The 25,072-nt window shown below is 42.0% G+C and overlaps 1 protein-coding gene across 1 annotated transcript in view; it reads left to right on the top strand.

The window, feature by feature from the left end:
• DNAI1 (dynein axonemal intermediate chain 1) overlaps nucleotides 1-25,072 on the top strand; it is a gene marked incomplete at both ends in the record, with an annotated part of 159,602 nt that overhangs the window by 56,007 nt on the left and 78,523 nt on the right. The window contains one exon of the mRNA XM_082497836.1: nucleotides 17,344-17,591. Within this exon, the coding sequence (XP_082353962.1) occupies nucleotides 17,344-17,591 (248 nt within the window). The remainder of the gene's footprint in view (nucleotides 1-17,343; nucleotides 17,592-25,072) is intronic.

Below are 25,072 nucleotides of genomic sequence, written 5' to 3'. Positions count from 1 at the left end.
AGGGAAAACTAAACAAATTGATTTGTTTAGCCTCTAGTGCTCCATAAGTATATTAGGGCTGATAAATGCCAAGGAGCTATTAGAGCTGTTTAAGGCTAGTGCAGGCACATACATTAGTTTAAGGGAGAGTTTGATATGGTATGGATTTGCTCTGGTTGCCTGCCAGGAAAAGGCTCTGGATCCAGTGACCTGAGAGGTCTTTCCATTTCCTCTGTTTCTCAAATGCCGCTGTGGTTGTGGAATCAGCCACATAAATAAGGAAACATGCTGACTCCCTAAGTTTTATTTATCACCTAATGCATAGTTTATTGTGGTTAATCAGTTCAGTACTATTAAAGCTTAAAAGTTTCAAAATCCTTGGTAAGAAGATAGAACTATTGTTAATCTTTTATCACTGTAGGAATGCAGTCTTTGTAGTAAAGTGTTGAAAAACTCAATGATCATACAAATAATTTGTACAGAATTCCTTTTTTTTTTTTTTTAAGTTAACTGTTGCAGGCTTAGATGTGATCAGGTGATATGCATTTTTGAGTTGCATTCAGTCTTTCAAGCTAAGGAGGCACTTTAGTGGTGAATCCCTGTGTGGAATTTGTGATTTGGCAAGCAGTTCCCTGGGAGTGGAAGAGGAGGATTTTGTGTGTTGAGGGGTTTGCTATAGAAAACATCCTTGGTTTTGTCCTGTGATGTGGAAGGTGCTGCAGGAATTCTTAATGAGCAAGTTGCCGTGGGGCTGAAATGTAGTGGGTATACCTCCTTGAAATAAATTTTGATATCTTTCAACTGTAATGTTTAAGTACCCTCAAACATGCTGCTCAAGTCAGTTTGTTTGGGTTAGATTACTTTATACTGTGACAATACTTTTGTGTCTGTGCACTGAGATGAACTCTAACTCAGATGGGGAAAAGATAAATCACTATATGTGAGGTCTGCAAAGCTCATGATCAGACCTTCTGTACAGACATTATTAGTGGTGGTGTGTTGATATCACACGAGCCAGATGGGCTAGTTATTAACCCAGTCTCCACTTTCATTGCTTTGTTTCTGAACTTAGTTATTCCCGCATCACTGTAGAAGGATCTATGAAGAGACTGTAGGTTATACAGCACTGCTGTATGAATACTGCTGTTAGCAGTATGCATGTCAGTTAAAGCCTGGAGTCAAATTATAATGCAGAAAACTATCAACTTGAACACATAGCATAAAGTATGCAAAAGTTCTTCTGTGTGACCTTTTTCTGTGACTTGATCTGCCCCTCACTACACTGCATGCCATAATCACCCCTAAAGGCAAGGCCATGTATGTAAATAATTTTTGTTACAAGCTACTATAGGCAAAATATCTCTCTGTTTCTATGTAGTAACTTCACAAGTATATTAACTAATAGTTGTTTCTTTTGATAGATACCCTTAAAGAAAAATAAGATAGATTACTAAAGCAGTCTGTGGGAATTTGTGGAGACAGGGAGTGATGGAATATAGATGTCTTTGTCTATTATAAAAATAATGTATTTTAAATTGTTTTGGATGCAACGTAAGGATTTATGATGTCTTTGGCAGAAAGCTATTTGACATATGAAAGTGAGAAAACAGGGAGAACTAGATGTAAAAAAGGTAATACTAATAAATATTGGGAGTTCTTGTTTCAGGGAATAGGGAGAATTTCTTTGGTAGTTAGGAAATTTTTCCCTGAGGGTGGTGTGGTATTGTCAAGTCTGATCATTCAAAGCGCAAGGCAGGCTCTCAAAATCATAAGATTATTACAAATGGTAAGACTTGACTTCTTTTTATTTGCCTCCTATGCTTTCAGGGTGGAACCTATTTGGTGCTGTAACACTTTCATTTATTGCCATGAGGGCTAGCAAAGTTTTGTTCTGAAACAAAGCAGAAGCAGGACTTGTGTTTAAATAATGAAGTTGAGGCTTAGAAAAAAAAATGATATTGTAGCACCCCTGCTAAACTTGCAGGAATTGGCGGCCCTGTTGTGGCTTGCACAGCTCCCTAAGCCGTGTCCCCTCATGAAGGCAGAGGCAGTGGTTCCCAAGTAAATGGACTTTTGTGGTCTGAGAAGAACCCCAGTGGGTTCAGGGCTATGCAGATCTGACTTGCAACTTTCGCCATTTTGTACGTCTTGTGAGACGAACTTGCAGCTCCTCTCTGATTCCTGGAATACAATAGAAAATCATTGGTAAGTCATGGATCTGGCCCAGCTTTGCTAGTTTGATGCTCCTTGGTGTTCATTTGCTTCGTTTAAAGCATTTCCGTTTATCTGTAATGATTAGAGTGCTGTTGTAGCTGAACTATTTCTGATTTTTTAAATGTAGTTTTTCAAATTTAGATTCCATGAGAAGAATGAATCAAGTTTTACAAAGGAAAGTTTGAACTATATTTTCAGATTTGCAAAAGAGTTTTCAAGATTTCCAACCAAACCCCAGGCGCCACTGGGATTTCCCATACTTTAAAAGCATCAGAGCTTAGCTTCTTCCTATACGCCTCTTGTACTGCAGGATCTCTGACAGCCTCTAATCCTTCCAGACTTCACAGCATGCTCTGAAAATTGCAGTTTCCTTTTCTTCTTTGAAACAAATTCTTATCATTTCTTGCATATGGTATTACATCCGACAGTATGTAGTCCCAGCCTGAATACTAAATCTGTAATGTTGTTTCTTGAGTTGTGCTAGAGTGTGTAAGTGACTTAACTGGACTCTCAAGGTAGGTGCCACCAAAAGAAAACCTCAATTAATTTGCAAATGACAGTCAGTTGGGACCATGTTCTATGTTGACCACCAGCTGATTCACATTTTAATGAGCTATTGTTTTCCCAATTTGAATTCTATTATTTCTTGAATCATCTATTTTCTCTAAGCCTCAATGGGTGTCGTTTTCATTATTAATCATGGATTTTTTTCTTTTACTTAACACATGTATTTACATAACTGCAGCATTAGTTAAGAGAAAGGAGGGAATGTGACTTCCAGCTGAAGTGGAAAAAGAAATTGTTGTCAGTTTGGGCAAACAGCTGCAGAGCAGGAATTCTGAAAAACACATGTGATGACTGAGGTAACTGGGCAACGAAAGCTTACTGTTAGTTGGGATGATTACCACACCTTACTGGTATTTTCTGTGTTGGGTAGGAGAAGGCAATCAGGCAATATCTAAAATACTGCGAGGGTGTATTCTGATTTCATGCCTAGGTTTACCAGTGTGTCTGGCTATGGAATTATATCTAATTTCTGTTCACATAAACAAGATCAGAATCAACCTACTGTTTTCGTTGGGAAGATATGTGATGATGTCTGCCTTCTGCATTACAACATAAAGTTTTACCTCGTTTGTTGGAAGGAACTGTAAATTAGCACATTGGTTTGATTTTAATCTTTGGCTACTGCAGTGTTGGTTTCATATAAAAGTCAAAGTATGAAATTAAAAAATTACATAAAATCAGGCTGGAATGGGCCTCCAGAAGTATTTCCTCTGTATCAGAACAGCCTTCATTCTGCCTAATGGCTTTTGACAGATGTCTGGCACTTTAAAGACCAGTGTCTTAAAGCTCAAGAGAATGGGGATTCTATCTCTTCTTAAGCAGCCTGCCATTGTATGACTCGCTGGAGAGAAAACCTGCAAGCATGTACCTGACACCCTTTGCCAGCGGGTTTCTTGTGTCTGCAAACCTGAAATTCAGAAATAAAGGAACAGAGGTTGGACTGGAAAACAGATGTGGGATTTCCCACTTTATCCAGGTGGGCAAGTAAGGGCACATCCTTCCCGGAGGAGAGTCTCCTTTCCTGTAGTCATGCTGCCTTATGGCAGCAGGGTCCTTTTAATTCCTTGTGCGGATGTGCATGCAGATGGCCTTAAAGCTCGTCATAAACTGTGCCCTACCTGTATATCTCTCTTTGGGGAGAGCGATTCTGTTGCATGAAAGCGTCCACAGAGAAACATGCATGGATTAATGACTGGTCACGTATTTTGCTCCTTGTTGGGAGATTTTCAAAGGGCACTGACTACCAAGGAAGCAGGGCTTATTCCCACCCTGAGCCTCATTCCCTCTTTGGATTGGCAAAGAGGGGGCTGAGGGCACATACAAAGGCTCTGAGGATGCTCCTGTGCCCTCCCTTTTGTGTGCTGTGTAGAGACAGAGCAGAACAGAACACCCAATGTATCCTCTGAAAGCTATGTCAGCTCCTGTCAGTCAGCTGTTTACAGACTGGATCTGTGGAAATGCTGGCTTTGTGTGGGCAAAGTCACTGGTGAAGGCATTTGGTGTAGTACCACATGTGTTAATGTTGGCTATATACTATAAATATACCTATTGGATAGTGGCACAGCATTAATCCTTGCATGTTTTCACGGCAATTTTACTTGGTTTTTCTAATCAAATATTTACAAACAATCCCACAGTGCTCTCTGGCATCATGAGGCAGCTCTCTGAAGGAACCCATTAATTTTCCGCTGTACAGCATCAGTTGATTAGATGCTTTGTGGAGGAAGAACTGATATGAAAGCACAGAAATGAAAACAGCAATACTCCTGCCAAGCACAGTAGCCTGTTGCTACATGTTGGTTTCATTCATCAGCTGGTTTTATTCATTTGTCTGAAGCGATGCTAGTGAGTGAATCTTACCAGAGAACTACAAAGACTGTGAAGCAGTGCGTCTGAGCACAGGAGCTTGCCTTCCTTTCTGTCTTCTCTCTGTACCCCTGCTCCCAACACCAGAGGTCAGCTTTCTACTGTTCATTTGAAGCCCTTTCTGCTCCAGCTGTGGTATCTGGCTTTTACAAAATATAGAGTATCCAAAGGGAAGATCTGACCCTCCTCCAGGCCAAATATGTCTTGCAAGAAGGGTTAAGGTAGAGATACTTAAAGTTTGGATGACCGATATTGCACTTCTCCCAGTAGAGCTAATTTCTTGTTGCCGTTGCCTTCCAGCCTGGTGCTGCGGTTATCTGTTTGTTGTTTAGACTGACTTAAGAGCCACTGGGTGCGAAGGCTCCTCCATGGTGACCTGGGATTGCAGAGCGGGCAGGATATCTGCCTGCCTGTTTTAGTTACTTAGATGGTCTCCATTGCTGTGGTGTCTGAGTTCCTTTCTGCCTTGACTGTCTGTGTCTTCCTAGATGGGATCAGGGAATGCTGCCTCCATTCTTACTGATGAAAAGGCCAAGCCAAGGAACCCACAGAAGGCAGCATGTGTCCAGAGCTGCATTCACCTCAGATCCCATAGGACGGTCCTAGAAACACAAGGCTCTACTCCAGCAATTCCCATAGAGGGGCGGTTACTCTAGAGGCATTATTTCAAAGAGGTTATTCAATCTGGAGTGCTGCTTCTCCAGACTTGCGCCATCACACCATGATTCTATTTCGGAGAGCCCCTAAGTTGTCCTAACCATCCCCTGCTCCTGCAAAGAGCAGGAAGCTTGCTAAGTCAGCTATCTGTCTTTGCTGGCCAATATCCAGTCAGAGAGCTGGGTCACCAGGCAGCTTTAAAGACCTAGTCCTCCTTAGATTTCATTTAAGAACTGCTAATTATATAGATTGAGTGTTACATGAATGCAATATCACCATCAGTAGCCAAAGACAACAGTGCCATTTAAAATTATTGTTTTTTCAGCCAGATCAGCCAGCACAGGGTCACTGGGGTTAAAACACAGAGGAGGGAAGAAGAAACAGCAGAGGGCGAGAGAAATCAGCATTTTTAGCAACAACCCGTGGTTAGATTGTTTTGCATCAGTCATGAAACTGGACTTGAAAATATTCTCCTATCTTGATGTACACTCCGAGAAAGAAAACGTCTAGCTAAGGCTGGAAGAGCAGTAGCAGAAGAGTGTCTTAGGAGGTCTGACATGGGATGCTGTATGCATTAATGTACTAGAGAGTAGTAGGAAGGAGGAAATGGTACTTCTGAGTATGGTGCTGGTGAGACCTTTACTGGAATGTTGTATCCAGCTATTAAGAGTCCAGTCTTCAAAATGGATATTAAAATTGATAAAGGTTCAGAGCTGAGCCACAGTATGACTTATGTTTGGAAGCTCTGCCTTACAGTGAAGTACTTAAAACAGCTCAGCTTATTAAGGAGAAGTTTAAGTAGTGATTTGATTACTGTCATTAGTTACTTGAAGGGAAAGGAAGGAGGTATCTTGCAGAACAGAACTCTTTCATCTTACTTTTTCATCTAGGACAGAATCTAACAACTGGAAGTAGAATTCAGAGATCTCAGAAAGCTGGAAATAAATTGAATTTTTAATGGTGGAAGTAATTAAGCACAGGAACATTTGTTCCTGTTCCAGGATTTATTCATCACAACGATCTCCTTTGGCCTTAGAATTTATAAATCTGAATTGGGCTAATTTCATCATTAATTCCAGCAATATGTAAGTTACTTTGTAAGCTCATGAAGTTAGATAGCTTGTCATTATTCCTAGGGAAGAATGGTATGAAAAGATTGTGTAAGGCCCCATTAAAGACTTTTTCTTCAAAGACTTTTCTCTTCTGTCTTTTGTTCTGGAGATGAGTGAGCATCATTTTTCAACAGAGTGGATCCGTAAAAACCTGAAGGAAATCTATCTAATTTAGTGTTTTCATTAGAGTTGAAACTTGTGAGATGTCAAAACCCTTCTTAGCTTATCTTTGGTTTTTTGCTGCTGCAAAACAAACACACATATTCTTCAGTTTAACATTTTTCTCTGCTGAACCCCATGTAGGGAACTCAATCATATTTTTCAATTCTCCACTTCATGCTCAGTAATACTTGCTAGGCTGCGAGACTGTCAGAATATACCCAGGAATATCTGGATGTTAACCTCCACTGACTGATATTATAGACCACTTCAGGTTAAGATTGTATCATGAATACATTAAAAATCCTGACTATTGAAGAGTAAGTGCAGACCAAACTTTCAGTTTTTAGAAACTTCTAGCATCGGAACAGTGCAAAAAACCTCTGTATATTCTGTGGTGTTTTTTTATTTTTTTTGGTCTTTTTTTTTAATTATTCTGAGTGCTGTATGTTTTGTTGTCAAGGATATCACTTTCCTGTAATATGTGTGAGAGAGGATAAAAGTGAGTTTTAAGATATTGTGTGATGAAGTCAACTAGAGAAGGCGGGAAAAAATTATTCAGGGATGCTTAAATCTTTGTATCAGTGAGGAATCTGAGCAGTGATTCATGTACCTAGTTTTGAGTTGTGTCTTCAGCAACTCTACACTTCTGGTTTCCTGGCTATAAGATAAAGAGAATACAGTTTTCCTGTGTGAATTAACTTGAGAGTTACTCTGTGTGTAGGGCTGGGTAACCTAGGCATCCTTAATTTTTCAACATTATCACACTAGATTTAATTCATTGCTAAATTTTAGTAAGTTACTGCTGTTGGAAAGAGTCTCACCTGCCATAAAAGAAAGGCAGCAGGTACTACTCCAAGAGCTACTGCTCATTCAGCCCTGAGTTATTCTTATCAGATTCCTCCATGTATAAGAGAGCTGACTGGGACTCACTGGCATTCTGCAGCTCCTCCCATCAAACGGTGCCTGATGAAGTGGTGTCCAGCACTGCATAATAGATCTTCTTAGAGGGACAGTTGTATCAGCTTTTTTATTGTTTGGTGAGTTCTTAAAAGAGAAGCCAGCACAGCAGATTCTCAAGATGCTGATACTATGTATGCCAGACTGTGGATGCGAAGGATTTTGAAGTTTGGAGATGTTTGGCTCAACCTTCCTGGGCACCCCTGATGCTGTATTACTGTATGTTTGTGTCTAACCTGTAAGGGTGCTCAGAAGAACAAAATCACCCCAGCAAAACACTGGGAGCTCTTTTTCACATTGTAACATGGTGTTTGCTCTTTGAAGTTTCTGAGTGTTTTGCTGTGTTCAGTTTCCCAGGCAGTTCAGCTTTGTCTTGCTCAGGGCCAGATGCAACCCCTTTACATACCTGGGATGTGCCCAGGTGCACTTTTTTTCTCACCTTGGCTCACACAGGATAGCAGAGTGGTGCTCTGGAGCACCACAAACTTTCTAGATGCTATGCAGCCCCAGGCTTCTTCCTCTGCTGCAGAGATGCTGAAGGGAAGCCAGACTGCCCAGCAGCAGCCTGGCTGGTGGGGACAGGAGATAATGGGGAGCTAAATTCCCCTTTACCTCCCACAGTGAATCTGTGGTGTTGACCAGACTTGTAGTCTGGTTTGGTTTATGTAGTGGTTGGCTTCCAAAAGCTGGGAGGCTGCACAGCTAGCTGTCACTGGAGAAAGGTGGAATTTTCTTCTTATGTGTATAAATATCTGATGGGAGGCAATAACAAAAACGGAGCTGGACTCTTCTCAGTGGTATCAAGTGAAAGGATAAAAGACGATGGACATGCACTGAGATAGAGAAAAGTCCCTTTAAGCATAAGATAGAATTTCTTTACTGTGAGAATGGCCAAGCAATGGAACAGTATCTCCACATGCAAGAAAGGTCGTGGAAACACCTCCTCGGAGATATTAACTCGATATTAGTTTTTCCTCTGAAATCTACTTTTAGTAGCTCTTAAACCCACGTATACTAACCACCAATCATACGCTTCACATATCTGCTTGAGATGCACAATATTTCATATACTAAAAATAAAAGCAAGCCAAAAACCCCAAATCACTGTGAGAACTGAATATCTGGTGTATATTCCAGCCTTATACAAAGAAGAATGCTGAAAAATACTGTCCAGATTTAATGATCAGTGGCTGGCTGCACAGGAGAATGGGAAGAGGACCATTAGGGAACTGGGAGATGCTTAACCACAAATTAATAGGGGCCTAGACAGTATTCTAGAAAAAATATGACTGTTTTATGCTCTGTTTTTATACACTTCCTTAAGTGTTTGATATTAACCACTGCTGAAAATGGGGTAGGGGCAGGTGTCTGACTGTAATGGCTGCTCTTAATATTCATTGTTTCTTGAAGTACATGCCTGTGCAAAATTCACTGCAGATTGGCCTGTGTAACTCTGCTTCTTCTTTGCTCCTCAATCAAATCTGGGTCTTCTGCCAAATGTCTTCAGAAAAGTTCTCTGAGGTGCAGTATCATTTCTAATTGCCTCCTCCATGGTCTGGGCTGTACATGTCCATCTCATCAGGCATCCGTCTGCTTTCAAGAGGCTGCAGGACCATCATAAAACTCTAACATTCCCATCCTTTAATTATGGAATACATAAGCATCTCCTGCAGTGTGTGTGTCCCTCTCAGAGCTCTTCAGGCCAGAAATACTGAGATGCTGGCAGCCTGGCTTGTTTGCAGTAACAGCAGGCTGGTGTGATTATCCAAAAGCAGCACATTTATAGATGTCCATTTGTTGCATGATCCTGGGGATTTCTGAGCGACATGTGCCTTCTGGAAGCCCCCACTTGGCCACTTGATGGCACTCTTAAATATTCAGTCGGTTGCAAATGCTATCAAGTATGCCAGTTTTTTAGAACGGGGATAGAGGAACTAGAACCTCAGGTATTAAATAGTGAAACACTATCAAGATTGCAGCTTAAGCCGACCAAAACAAGAGAGGCAGGAGCAGGAGTTCAGCTGCTTGTGGCACTTGTCCATGCTTCCCAGCTCCAGAGCAATCTGCGGACACAAGTGCCTCCTCCTGGGTTTTGGAACTGGGAAGTGTCATCCACTCCTTGGTTTCTGAGGTGCTATGGGAGCAAGTTATGCGAGATTGTTAGTTTGTCTAGCTGAGGGTCAAACAGAAATACATTCCTGAAAACAACAGGAGTGTTGCTTTTGACATTATTGATATATGGAACTTCTAGAGCCCCCATTAGTCACCCTTTTCCACCTTCGTCTGTGATGTGTATCCTCAGAAGTGCTGTGAGAAGTATGGAGAAGAAAGGACTAAGACCATGTTAGCTGGCCTTGGCACAGCAGGGTCTGGAATAAAAATCTCCCTGTTGCTAATCTTGTACCGGTATCGTACAAGATAAGGATACACACCGTCTCTCGCTTTTATTTTAGTATCTTCAGAGTGTAAGTTAATATGACATATGGGCAGTTGCACAATTACTATTTACACTGTAAAACCAAGCCCTTATGAGCATCTTAAAGAAAATCTAAAAAGGAATTGTAGTACCTGCTAGACCTATCATACCCTGTCTGATCAGAATGAGAAAACTCTGGGTTTACCTACAGCATTGCAAACTCAGCCCAGTCCCGTATTCCTTTTTGCAGTGCTCACCTGCTTGCCTTTATGTGAACCAGGGGAGAGCTAAGCTGCAAGACAGATTCTTCTGCTGTTTTCAGAAAGATGATACATCTTTTCATCCCATTCTCCCTTGTTCTTGTCTGCTTCTGAGCCTTTGCTCTCTCATGCAATGACAAACAGCACATCGTTCCAGGTGTTTCCTAAATCTCTTATTTTTGTTGGCCTGGTTGACTGTGGTCTCTCATATATTTCTTTGCCAGACTGTATTTTAGAGTAAGATGCAAACATACCTGACAGCTCGTTTTCTTAAAGGCTGTTTGTATCTATCCGTCTGTATTTCTGAGGTGCGTGTCTTGCCTCTTGACATTTGCAGAGCCCACAGCAGTTAGTAGGACTGCGACACAGCCTTGGGATGTGTGTAAATTACAGTTTGCCTTGTCACCTGTCAATTTCGTCTTTTCTAAAATGTCCAAAAGACTTAGTAATTCTGTTTCTTTCCCTTTCTTATCCAAACTGCAAGTTCTGCTCTGTTCCTAAACAGAGCCCCAGCTAGTAACATTAACTTGATCAGGAGTACCAGGAATTAGTTTGGCAGCTGGTGAAAGGTGTCAAGCAGAATGTTATATTTGACATTCAGACATTTGAATCAGCATAAACCAAAATGATCTGTGATTTCCATCCACTGCACTGATGGGCTTGCTCAGAGCTTGCAGATCTTGCAGTATTAATGCTGTTAACCAAAGGGTACGTACTTGCCTGGGGTGGGAAGTGCCTGAGCTCACTGAGTTCAGCCCAACTCAGGTGGTCTCAACAGAGGGGTTCAACTTCCACTGGGAAATGTCAGAAAATAAATGCCAGTGGACTTATCATCTGAGACAGTGTCTCAGAGGTGGTGCTGTCAGGATCTGTGGTGGCCCTGAAGCTAGACATTGTTTTTGTTGGTCCTCTAGATGAAATATAAACTCACAGCAGATTAAATGTGTGACTGATAAAAAGGAAGGTGGAGTTGTAAATCATGAACGGGGCTGTTGTAAAGAGTGATTAATCTTGTGGTAAGCTGGAATTATTCAAACCAAATGCATTTTAATGCAGCCAAATATAACATTATACCTCTCTAAAGAAGGAGGAGTGTTATGTTTTGGAAGGCAGCAACTCTAAAAAAAGAAGAATAAAAAAAAGTCTTTCATGGATAAGCAATAAATTTGAGTTCCCAGTGTGATATCTTGGCAAGGAGGGTGAACATGATCCTGGAGTGCAAACAGGGAGTCCTGAGTGGCAGCAGAGATATGATTTAAGCATTAGTGAGACTGATACAGGAATATTATGTTTGTTTCTGGGGCCAACATTTTTCAAAGCATGCAGAAAAACTGTAGCTAGTTTAGTAAAAAGCCCCAAGTTAATTCAAGAGTTGGAGAAGATGCCCAAAAGGTGGAGAGAGGACAATAATCAGTTGAAATTTGGACTGTAAGTGAATTTTGTCTTGTGCTGGCACAAGACCTAGACATGTGATGTCCCCACATATCTGTGGAAATTTTCTTAATATTCTAATCTTCTCCATGTCCGTTGAGAGATGACTTTATCTTTGCAGCTGTGAAGGCAGTGCCTTTGACTGGTGTGGCAAAGCTCACGTTCCATCCCAGCTTTTTGCTGAGCAGGCCTCTCTTTGCAGTTCTTGTGAACATAAATGGGATTTTTGAGTTCAGGCTGTGAAGGTTATCAAAAGTATGCTGAATGGTGACTCGTGTTCAGTTCTAAAGTATCTTAATGAAGAGAAAGCACCAGATAATGAAAGAAGTCCTTCATCCAATCAAGATAGGCATAGTAAGAACTAACAGTGTGAAACCAGATAAATCAAATAAGGAATTAGGTGCAGCATCTTAATTACTCAATGTGATTAAACATTGAAACAAACTGCAAAATGAAACAGTGGCTTCTCTGTCTTTTGAGGTCTTCAAATGAAGTATGCATGTACTAGCCAAAACCAAGTTACCGGACTCAAAACAGGATATACCAGTAACATTTGTGAGATGTGAAATAAGGGAGGCAAAGCTTTCTGGCTTTGAGGTACAAAGTAAGGAAATCTCAAAGCATTTTCTATTCTGGGAAGGGACTGTTTTGAAAGTTCAGTTTTAGTCTTTTCCCTGCCTACAATGTGTTCACAGCCATAGGTATCAACACAGCAATATACTCTAGTACATCTGGGCTTTTTAGCTAATAGGAACAGAATGGGTATCAGTGATCCAAGTTTAAGTTCCTCAGGGATCCTGGGATGGGGCCACCTTGACCAGAGTTCTGTGAAGTCCCAGTTCTGCTCCCTGTTTTTCCAGCTTGCTGTAGTGTCTTTGACAGTTCCCTCCACTGGCCTTTCTCCCTTGGCTGTAGAAAGGAGTGCTGCAGACAGAGGCTTAAAGCACTCTGAAGTGCTATGAAACTTGTAGTTATTATTGTTAGTCCCCAAGAGCCTTTGAAAACACATTCAGCACATGCCCAAACTCTCTGAGCTCCTTGGAAAGATTTGTTCTTTCCTGATTTTTTCTGAATTATTGGCATACAGGGAAGCTCGAAGTGCCAGCCGTTTCCTTTCTTACAGTACACCCATTCTGCCACCGCAGCAAAGCGTGGAGTTGGCAGAGCTATTTAAATAAGCCAGGAGAGAGTCTTGCTGAAGCAGCACAAGCTCACCCAGCATGTTTCGCAGCAGGCTAGATTAGCCTGTGCTCAGTGCCATGCTGCACAGGTTTTGTTCACTGATAAAAAAAAATTGAGTATTCATTAATTTTTGACTTGCTTAGTCATCTGTCTGTGCCACACAAGCTGTAGCACAGACAAATTCTTAGGCTGTGCTCAGGGTTTTGTAGAATGGGATAATAATAATAATTTGCTTGGAGAAATTTACTGGCCTCCAGATAACCATTTTTGTCCTCTGAACATTTCTTTGGGTACCAAAATTTTGTATTTGAAAGTGATCTTTTCTTCCCAGAGGAGATCGCCTAACCGAGTGTAAAGCACAGCCAGCCCCTTCCCTTGGCTTCACCCCAGGGAACCCAAGTTGAAAGGATAGATCCCCAGCAAGCAAGCTCATCAAAGCATGGGAATATCTAGGAAACGAGAGTAGATGTGCTTGTGCAGCTGTGATGCTCAGAAACAAGCAGCTGTTCACAACCGTGATTGTCAGTCTTGCTTCTTTTTTTAGCTAGGCTCTTTGGGGAGAAAGGACAGATTTTAAGCAGCAGTGGTTCCTTTTAGCATGGTGATTTCTTGGTCTAAGCCATATCTGTGAGACATCTGGCAGACTTGATTTATAGAAAGCTTTGTATCACAGATCTAAGAGTTAATGCTGCAGTGGTTTGCGTTTCCTATCTTCCAAATAAAAGGTAATTTGTGAGTTTATCACACAAGAACCTGTAGCACTGGCTTCTTGTGTAGTACAAATCTTTACTTTGACTCATGGCCATGGAGGGTCCCCACATTGAGATTTACTGTGTGAATGCAGCATTTACCCCAAGCATTGTAGTTTCTAACTTGAGGATACTGTTGTCTTGAGCATACTGGTTCAGCCACTAAGCATTTTGGAGAAAACAGGAGAAAACCATGTATGTTTCATGGGTTTTTTTGATGAACCAAAATGCAAATAAAAAAAAAAAATCTGTCCAGCAAACAAAATATTTTGATCTGATAGTGAATGTTTGCCTATTCTTTTAAATGCAGCAAAGGAAAAATATAAATGACAAATCTGTTAAAACAGGCACTTAGTAGGCATCAGAACGAAAGATTTGGACGCTTTTCAGATTGCATGACATTACATGAACTATTTGGTGATACCACAATGATATTCTGAGGTAATTTGCTACCACTAAATTGGTATTTTTCTGAAAAGGATTTGGGTTGAATCTGCCCAGCTTTAAGTGCAAATGCAGATGAATTTTTTAGACAGTGGTAATAGTTGTTTTGAAACCTATTGCATGTAATGCTTACAGGCTCAGTTCTCCAGTTTGAGGCCAGTAATCATGCTATCTGCATCTTTAGTTAGCAAAACTTGCCTACCCACATACCATTGTGATGCGTAAGGGTCTGAAAATTAACCTCCGCTCAGGTCAACAATGAGGATCCTCATGACATCCAACTCTTCCTCATTACAGCAAGAGCCCGTTCACTCTTCTCTTCTTGCTGTGCTGCCTTGTGTCCTCCTGTAAAGTAGAACAACTCCTGCTGGCACTGATTGTCAGAATAAATGTCTGATATCACTAGTATCTCCAGCCCTTGTATCTCAGAAAAAGACCCTGTTTGCACTTTGTGGGTCTGCATGAAGCAGATATTCTCTGCCCTTCCAGTGCATGCTGGTGCCTCCATGAGGTGCAGAGAAGCTGTCTCAGATCTGAAGCTGCTGCTTTCACTTCCAGCAGTGGTGCAGCCGTTGTTAGCTCTTGGGTCTGCACCCTTTGCTTTGCTGTGTGCTTTGTGGTCTCTAACATTGTTTCAGTGAGCTACCTGCATCCTGAGAGACTGACTACACAGGATTTGGCACACACTGCAGTGCTCTGCTAGTTTTTACTGAAAAACACGAACCTTTCTCTTGAATAGGCCATGCTTCAAAGCTATACTACAGATATGCTGCTGTGGGTATGTGTTGTCCCTGCCATTCTGGAACACTGAATATCGCTAATGAAATAAGCCCTTTTTTTTTTCATTTATTAAAGAACATGTTGGTATGTCACAGTTTAGTACTCTGGGTGAGAATTCACCCTTCATTGAAAAGGATTTATATGCCTACTCTCAGAAGGTTATTGTTTTACTGGGATTTATGTGCCATGCTTCAGTGTTAATTGCAGATTATTCTCCTTACTTTGCCTTTCATCAGAAACAGGCTGTACTTTAGCTATCATATTATCCAGGCTTATATGCAGTATTCACACATCTGTGATTTAACCCACATCTATGGTATTTCATAACATGAAGGAGACAATGAGTAGGATTCAGCTCTTGGATTAACATGGGTTTGACAGTCAGTAGAGGGCTGGCCACTACAGTCAATGGAGTCTGGAGAGTAAATCAGCAGACCAAATATAAGCATCTTCTTTAATCAGTGAAGTGGATTGGTTGGTCTCTAGTGATAGTAGCAGGAAGTTGGACTCTGAGTGCACAGGCAGCCAGCCGCATGTAGATCTGCATTTGGATGTCTTAATCTGCAAACTGAATCCCATGTTTCACTCTGCCGCAGCTTCTTCCCAAGACCTTGCTTTTCCCCAGCCAGGCTAACCTCCAGGTGGACTTGCTGAAGCTGCTGAGTTATTTTAGATGATAAAGGCCTGCTCCGTCATCTCTAATTGAAGAATATGGGGGCCTATGATACTGCCCAATCAGTGGAGAGAGAAGTACCTCCAAAATCCAATCCAGATCTTTGGTGGCTGAATCACCCTCTGAAGAGGTGTCTCCTCTGCTGTCTGTGCAGGGAGCATGGGGGACAGCTGTCTGAGACCCCTCAGCACCTTGCCAACAGATAGAAAATGAATGTGCACCGCAGACTTTTTGGAAATATGCCTGGCGGGTCAGCACACTCCAGGAGAAATAAAAGCATAAAACAGGTTGAATTCAAAGGCTGTCTAACCAATTTGACTTCATAGTCCATTCTGCTAAGAGTCATTCCTGGTAGGTCATTTCCACAGCCTTCCCAAGTGTTTTTGCTCCTGAGGAGAGGAGGGATTCATCCTTATCATGGCTGGACCTCAACTTAATACTAGTTCAATGATGTTACTTGGCTAAGAACAAAGACAATTCTGTGAATTCGATAAACAAGGAAAATCTCTGATGGAGAAAGTAAGTTCACTTCCTTTTCAGCTAGAATTCGAGGAATAAAATTCTCCCTCTTAAAAAAAATGTTAAAAATATTATTTGGGTTCAGATACATTTAAAGTAATGCCACTATTGGAATCTCACATTTCTGCAAAATAAGGAAGCCATTTCCCCTGCCTGGCCCTAACGTACAGAGAGACCTGTGAAAAGAGAATATTCCCACAATCCAAATACAAAGCAGCAGTAATAGTTCTGTTGATGTGTGAGTTTCTTTACTGGTTCTTTGAATGTTCTTTCTGTAACCCTGATAAATTTGAGGTAAGCAATGTCTGTACCTGCATGCTGCTTTGGGATCAGCTTGCCACCAAAGGAGAGTTCTCTGAAGTTAGTGTTACCGGTGGGGTACATGCTTACCAAGCCCTTACCCTGCAGGCTGGTGAAAAAGGTTAGGAAAGGTAGGAAGCACTTTTAAGAGGAGATGACTGTTCTGGAAATAGGACATATAGTGGATACTTGAAGCACAGAAAGCAGTAAATTTTTTTCCCATATACTCTGTGCCAGAGGGCATTTGACAGTAAGAAAAAGTGCTTGGAGAGATGGGTAGGATACAGAGAGAGGGCATTGTTTTCATAGATTAGGAAAGCTCCTTCTTTGCTTCTGGTGAGCTTATCTACATCAACAGCTTTTCTTCCCCTTTAAAAGAATGTGGAAATTGTTTTTCAGATGAGCAAAAACCATAGAATTGCAGAGGCAGTCAGAGACATGATAAAAAACCACAAAGAAAGATGGTCCTATTGAGAACAGGGAAAGCTAATTTCAGGCAGCACAAAGGAAAGGTGAAAGTAAATAGAAAAGAAAATGGAAGGTCTTGGCAAAAAATGAGGTTCTGTGCCAAGCAAGGAAGAGATGGTGGACATAAGCAGAAAATAAAGCTGTAGTGACTTCTGCATTGTACGGTTATGCGTAATGGCAGTGGATATGATGCTTTACAGATACTTCAATGAAATGCTTTTTTTTGAAGAAGCAGTGGAGGCTGTAATATCAAATATTGCCACTATAGAAATTGAAATGCTTCTATCCTTGGTTCAGCCTGTCTCTGCAATGTTAGTGAAATCCTAGCCCAAAGAAAGAAGTGTCCACAGATTCTTTTTTCCTCCACACTTCTCAAGTTTCTCCTACAAAAAAACCCTGCCAAAATGGTAGTTTTTCTGCATAAGCACATTGTCCCCATGTCCTGGGGAAATGGAGGAAAGGGTATTCAGATGTAGGCATGCCAACAAAAACATTTGGCCCTTTGACTCAGGTTGGTTTTAGGCATAGGTGAGTGCTGTCAGATTGTATGTCTTAATAGCAGAGGATTTTGGAAACTGATTTAACAGGAAAGCTCCTCTTTGTTTAGATGACTTCGTGAAGCAGGGCCAGGGCATGCTCCTGCTCTACACCATGAAGAACCCCTCCTTCCCAGAGTATGTCTTCAGCAGTGAGAGTGGCATCATGTGCCTGGACTTCCATAATGACCACCCCTACCTTGTGGCAGTGGGCTTCTATGATGGCAATGTGGCCATCTACAACCTGAAGAAGGCAACCTCCCAGCCCAGCTACAAGAGTAGCGCTAAGTCAGGAAAGCACACGGAACCAGTGTGGCAGGTAAGGCTGCTTTTCCTTTCCTCTAAATGGGCTTTTAATTGGGTTGAGTTTGGGCACAGCAAGAAAAGTGCTGTATGGGGAAAGGTGTTGCTTTAATACATGCATTAGTGATTGATTATTAAGTTGTATTTCAAGCTAATTTTGAAATATGCAGAAAGGCAAAGCAATTGCATGAATCCTTGGTCCTCAACAGAAACTAAACATGTCAGCAAAAGTTTGCTATAAACAATTATTTCTCTTTAATTTTCATTATTATAAATTACTTCTGTTTGGGGAGAAACTGATCACCTTTATATATACCAGCATGCAACACTATTTATGTTTCAAGTACAAAATCACAGGGCAGCAAGTGATGAGCAGTATATATATATAACACATATATCATCCCTAAAAGAGAGCTCTGATAATCACAGTAAACCCAGGGGCAGCTGGCTGTGGAATTTGCTGCCACTGGGGCTCAAGACACACCACCTTGAAGTATTCTAGTGAATTTAGAATTGTGATGTGCAGGTAATACTCTTACAGTAATGCCACTCTGGCATCTGTCACAAAGAGTCACCAGATGGATGATATTGTGAAGGACTGGGGTGAATGTGTTGCTACATCCAGCTGACCTTGTAGTTATGTCTACAGTGTGATCTGAGTTAAGATTGGAGCAATGGAAGGTATACATGCTTCTGATCTTGTTTATAGCTGTAAAAGTGTGGCAGCACATATTTCAACACAGTCTGTATGAGCCTGTTGAGTTGCACGGGTGTGTATTTGCTTTGCTAGACTGGGCTACAGGTGTTGCTGCTGTTAACTATTGCTGTCACTTGATTTAGGCTGCCTAATGCAGTCATACCTCTTGACACGCTGCCAATGTTCCTTGTACTCTGGGACATGCCATGCATGGATTGTCCTGAAGCCATGCCTCCTTGTTATTGCATCTTCCAATAAAAGTCCCAGAAATCAAGGGATCCTGATGGGACTGCAGATGAATGTGGAATATGTCAAGAGCAAGACTGGTGCTTGCTATAAACAGAGAGGTTATGCAAATGTAACATTTCAGAGAAGACCTGAATTTTGTATCTGTTGCTTGTCTGTCCAAAGCTTTTCCTCTAGCAAACATTTTTAGCTCTTCTTACAGGTTAACATGGTACCCCAGCCATGGGTTGTTATCATAATACAATGTGTCAGGCACACACACATGCACACACACAGAACTCCAAGCTTCTCTCATTGCCATTTAGGATTCCAGTAAAAAAGCTATTTTGTCAGACTTTGTCAGCAAGTCCTATGTGCAGCTTTTCATGGCCTTACTGTGGCATGCTATGGGAAGTCAACAGTTGTTACTGCACACTATAGGTGCCAGAATCCCAGATCATTTGTGCTCCACACGATATTGGCAAGGGCAAAGTATGATTAAGGGGTGTTATTAGTAGCCTCATCCCTACAGATGAGAAGCAGGTACGTTCAGCAGTAGAAGCAGTCTGTACAGGGTTTTCAGAGGTAGGTTTGTGTGTACCACTTGGCAGCAATGTGGCTCAGAGGTGAAAAAAATCATTAGGCACTGTAGGGAGATAGCTATGAAAAGGAGAGAAATTAACTCATGGATATGGATAGGTGTAGGTATGAGTAGACTCTAGTTCCTGCTTGTTTGTTTTATTTCCAAAGGCTGAGTGCTGAGAATCATTATTCTTAGTTTTCTTCTCCAATAAAGTAAACTTTACAGTTTTTTACTTGTTATGAAACTAGTGAGCAAGGGTAGTGTCATGGTTTGGCCTCAGCTGGCGACAAAGAACCCCATGGCCACTTGCTCAGGCCACCCCACAGCAGTGGGGAAATTGGGAGAAAAAGGCAAAACTTGTGGGTTGAGATAAAGGCAGTTTAACAGAACAGTAAAGGAAAAAGGAAAACAGCAACAATAACACTGACAGAGGAATGTACAGATGCTATTACAGTACTACCGCTCACCCACCGGACCAGGGAAGCCCCAGTGCACTCCCAGAGGCAGTTTCCTGCCCCCTCCCCTGGCCAGCTCCCCCTATAGACAGAGCATGGCTCACATGGTATGGAATACCTGTATCCCGGGCCGGATCCTTGGGAAAATTAACCCTACCGCTGGTGGAACCAGGACAGGTAGTAATAAGATGATTGCACAGCAATCAGAAGAGCTTGTACCTCTGTTGGAAAGATCTGAACTGTAAGCTTTTGTAAATATCAGCCAGAAGGTTTAGAAAAGCTTTTCTCTCCATTTGATGGGAGGAAAAGCAACATGAAGGACTGTCTGTTAGGTTGAGACATTGGATTGTTATTTGTCATTCAGCATGAAATTATTCTAGAAAGTGATGCCTTGTTTCTCAAATTTAGTTCAAAGATGTTTTATTCTCCCCTACCAACATCACAACTACTCTGAAGCCTGGTTTTCATATAGACCACCCTGTGCAGTCCTCACTTTTGTAGAGACTGCAGGTCCCTGACTTTGAAGACCAATTAGAAAAGTAACAAAGTTCTCCTGAACAATTAGAAGCCTTTGTTCTTTGGACTGCCTGGCTCCTTCCTTTTGAAACAATGCAGCCGTTTCACAATGGAAGCAAAATGGGAAGGGAGTAAAGCAGGCTGACAGCTCTTTTCTTGTGCCATTTAATCTTCAGTGACTTAGTAATATCTCAGTAAGTGTGCATAAAAAAAAGCTGATGTAACATAGCCCACTATTAAGAGCAAAATACAATAATATAAATTTTCTAATTCGGTTACCTAAGAATGAGTTTGTCTGCCTGATACCAATCCCCATATTTTTAAAGATCATAGCAATGGCTTCTTATAGATTTGGCAATTGTCTTCCATGTATTAAGTGCTACTGCATTGTAAATAATGGAAAATTCTGACTTGTTTTAAATTACACATTTCTAATTCCTTACTACCAATTGATTAAGATCCAAAAGCCAGAAGGGAATAAACACATACATACACATGTGAATGTATATGCATGCAGTGCAATGGGGCTAATACACCACCCACACCTTATGTCGTACAGGAACATAGAACTAGAAATGGTCTCCCGCGTCAGTGAATTCAGGCCTCTGCCTTTGGCAGCTTAAGAGGAGTCAGCTCTTGGGACACTATGCCAAACCTGTCATGTTCTGCTAGGCAAAAGCCTATGTGGGGTTAAGCTAAACCCCACTTTAATCAAAATAATGCTCCAAATAGACAGCAAAATCCTCACACTCCCATCATCTCTAGCACTGAGTAATCCTAGAAAGCAAGTCTGTGGACAGGGTATCTGTTTTAGCCAATGGCTCAGTCCAGGGGCTTGGCTCTGGATGTTAATGTGGGTGGTCAAAGTGGGACAACTTGACTAGACTTTGGGACCCACAGCCCATGAGAGCAGTCTCCTCTGGGCAGAAGTGACACCCTGCTGGTAAGGAGCTTTCAGCATAGACACTCTCCCTTTGCCAGCCTCTGAGCTTTATTCTTACTTTCTCCCTTCTTTTTAAAAAAGAGATGGTTAGGGTTTATTTACAGTTGAAAGAGTGCTTTTTTTCTTACAGAGTCACAGAATCACAGAATGATACAGGTTGGAAGAGACCTTCAGACATTATCTACTCCAACCACCCTACCTAGACTAGTTTGCATAGGATCATGTCCAGGCGGGTTTTGAATATCTCCAGAGAAGGAGACTCCACAACCTCTCTGGGCAGCCTGTTCCAGTGCTCTGTCACCCTCAAAAGTAAAGAATTTTTTCCTCATGTTGAAATGGAATTTCCCATGTTCCAGTCTGTGCCGATTGCCCCTTGTCCTGTTGCTGGGCACCACTGAAAAGAGTCTAGCCCCATCCTCTTGACACCTACCCTTTAGATATTTATGCATCGATGAGATTCCCTCTCAGTCTTCTCTTCTCCAGGCTAAACAGACCCAGGTGTCTCAGCCTCTACTCATGAGAGGTGCTTCAGCCCCCTGATCATCTTCAGCTGGACTCTCTCCAGTAGTTCCCTGTCTTTCTTGAACTGGTGAGCTCACAGCTGGACACAGGACTCCAGATGTGGCCACACCAGGGCAGAGTAGATGGTGAAGATGACCTCCTTCGGCCTGCTGGCCACGCTCTTTTTAATGCACCCCAGGATACCAATGGCCCTCTTGGCCACAAGGGCACATTGCTGGCTCATGACTAACTTGTTGTCCACCAGGAATTCCAGGTCCCTCTCTGCAGAGCTGCTTTCTAGCAAGTCAGCCCCAACCTGTAACAGTGTATGAGGTTATTCCTCCCCAGGTGCAGGTTGCTACACTTGCCCTTATTGAATTTCATTAGGTTCCTCTCTGCCCAACTCTCCAGCCTGTCCAGGTCTTGCTGTATGGCAGCACAGCCTTCTGGTGTGTCAGCCACTCCTCCCAGGTTTGTGTCCTCTCATTCAGGTCATTGATGAGTATATTGAACAAGACTTTGTTACCTTTCACCACTGGGGTATACTAAGTATTTTAGGTTTGAAGTGTTTGGAAGCTGGAGAGTTCAAAAACAGGGATTGATAACTGAAACTATCTGCTGTGTCAACATTTGTTTCTGCTGTTCAATCTGCCTGCTAAAACACATCTTATTCAACAGATTTGTTTCCACCGTGTCCTTCTAGTTCACTTTCACATCAAACCAAAAGGGCATTGTTTCTCCTTACTGCTGGGACTAGTACAGAGCCAATACTGCGGCAGAGGTTTGGAAATTATTTTTTTTTTTACTTGCTCACCATCAGAATTACTGACTAAATTCCCATTGCAGAGTGTTGACCCTAAGATTTGCAAAGGGAACATTTCTTTTGGCTGTACTTAGAGCAAACCTCAGCTGTGACAGGCTTGCCCATGTGCATAGTGTGGTTTGGAATTACTATGGAGAGATTACTGGTTAGAAAAGCAACTTGATTCATTGTTAATTTACTGAAGCTGATCTGGCCTCCCTAAGAAGCTGATACCATGGAGCTTCAGGTGGCATCCTGAAGGAGTTATTTTCTGCCTTATATTTGTGCATGGGAGGAGAAAGGGCTGGACACTGCTTGCTAATTCTTCACCCAATGCCATTCATGTTAAATGTGACGCTTGGCATTAGGACAAAAAGGACAAGGCAGGATGATAGTAGTCTGCAAACTGCCAAAGGAAACTAGAGGGAGTGTCAGCTTGCAGAATATTTTCCCAGTAGAACCTGTGGAAGTCCCATCTCAAATGTAAACCAGATAAAACACACCTGAGACTTACTCGCTGGAGTTTGCCCTGTAATTTTGTTGTTCTTTCTCCCTCTCTACTTTCTGTCTTCTAATCTAAGTCCTTAAATAAGTCCACACTGAATCTTAGCAGTTCATGAAACCACCCCAGACTCACTGAGGTCTTGTTTTGCTGATGGAAGTAGATGAGTTCAGTTACAGAATCCCTTTAAAGTCAGCATGACCTGCTGCTCTCCACCCCACTTGGTGCTGCTGGGCACAGTTTCACAAAAAAAGGCCTTTCTAGGAAGCTGATTGTATTCGCTGCACTTATGAGAAGAAAAGCATTTTGTTCATAATCCACTGTCACACCAGCACATTGTTTCATTTCTGGTGACGGGTAGCCTCCTAAATCTGTCATCTGCAGTCAGACAAACAGATTTTGCAGCTTGCCTTGCCTCTGAGATGTTACTGCTTCACATAATATTTTGTTCCTTTGGCTTCAGGCAAACAAAGAATTTGATGCAAAGGAAATAGCAGAAAAAGAAAAGATAGAAGGTTGCTATCAAGGTCAGAATAAAGATCAGCTGTCTTAGAAGAGGCTCAGCGCTCTTCCTGTTGCCTTCACTGCTAAGGAGCACAAAATAGGTGTTTGCTGGGGAGAGTTCAGTGAAAAAACCTCATTCAACTCTGTGAGGATGCTGTTAGGGGATAACTCTAGAGGAGAAACAGAAATCTGGAGGAGAAAGGAAACAACAGAGACCTGAAACTAAGGAGGCTGAACTAGAAATAGGGATAAGGAGCATCAGGATTTGAGCTAGCAAGTGGGAGAATGTAGCCTGAAGGCATAGTAGAGCAGAAACTTGATGGTGAGGATCATTTAGCACAAAACCTCTAGAGTAATACAAGCAAACTGCATCTCTCATACTCGGTCAGTGCAATGTCTGCACAGAGAACCTTCCTCTCCAGCCCCAGCTTTCTACTACCTTTGTTCATGCTACCAGCCCTGCCTCACATACCTGGCCCAATGCAAACAGAGCAAGTAGTCTAATTAACCTCTGATGTTCCAGGAGTAAAGGAGGCCACTGTATCCTCACCAGAGAGGTCACTTCAGTCATTCAGTGCATTCACAGAAGTACAGGGGAGTGGGAAGAGCATCCATGGGCAAGCCAGGGTGCATCTGGAGTCCAGAGACCTCGATCTATCAGAGACTTCCTTGTTGGAGCAGTCCTTAGCTGCAGTTGTGCTCCCTACACTGAACTCTGCATCCAGTAACAGGCTGTTGCAGCAGCAGTTGCATCGGTCTGTCGAGGACCTGACACTGCTCTCCTCACTGTAGCACTGTGAGGCATCTAGTGGCCAACAAACACCTGTCATGTGTTTGCTCCCTTGTCCTCTCCTGGAGGGAAGTGTGGGCAGGCAGGGCTGTACTTGGGAAGCGTTGCCACATGCTTGCTGCAGTAGCTTTCTGGTTGCCGCTGGGAGAGTCCCTTTAGTCACTGGGAGAGCTCACTGCAGAGTCACAGCCCTGCTGGAGGAAATCCTGTCTCCCACAGAGTCGTTTCACCATTTTTTGGAGTGGCTCTGCTGAGCCACAGAAATTCATCCAGACTCTTTGGGCTTATTTAAGTGTGGTGGAGGTGGCAGAAAGTGCAAGAGACGGCTGTGGCAGCAATGCTGGATAAAATCCTTTGCAGTATGTTTTTACCTTGTTCAAAACCTTTTGGACACTTTTTGATCCACTTTAAGGTTAGGCAAGGTAAGCGTCCAAATGCTTCTTCCTAAGTATCTTTGACAATAATGAACAAAATCCCTGATCTTTTAACTTCGATGTTGTATTTTTTGAGATGATATCAGACTATACTTTCTGGAGATTCAGTTTCTGTAGCTGGTTATTTTTAAATTGTGCCTTGGGTATGGATTCTTGTGTGTTAGAAATTCTGTTGCAAAGCATCCCTTGCAGATCATGTAACGTTGGTCTGAAAAGCAGCTTTTTCTGCTTTGATGCTGCTTTTCTGTCTGTACTTCATACAGATGCTGAACTTACTTTCTGCCTTCTGCTCTCACTGCTGCTTGCTAAATAAATTCTCCTCTAGTACTGTATTGTTCTACTCCCTCCTTTTCCTTTTATTTAAGATCCAAACCATCTTATTATGGGTTTTCAGGTTGTTTATTTCTTTTCTGGTGTCTGCAAGCAAAGTATAAGTAATTTTCTTTGCCTCATAGTTGTACTGGTGCTAGTTTGTGGAGAAAACTTCACTTATAAAATTTAAGATTCCATGAAGGTCTTGGGATGTTGGAAAATGTTAGCCTGAG

The sequence above is a fragment of the Vanellus vanellus genome (assembly GCF_965231255.1).
Source record: "Vanellus vanellus genome assembly, chromosome: Z".
Lineage (NCBI taxonomy): Eukaryota > Metazoa > Chordata > Aves > Charadriiformes > Charadriidae > Vanellus > Vanellus vanellus.
This window is presented reverse-complemented; position numbering and strand designations above follow the sequence as displayed.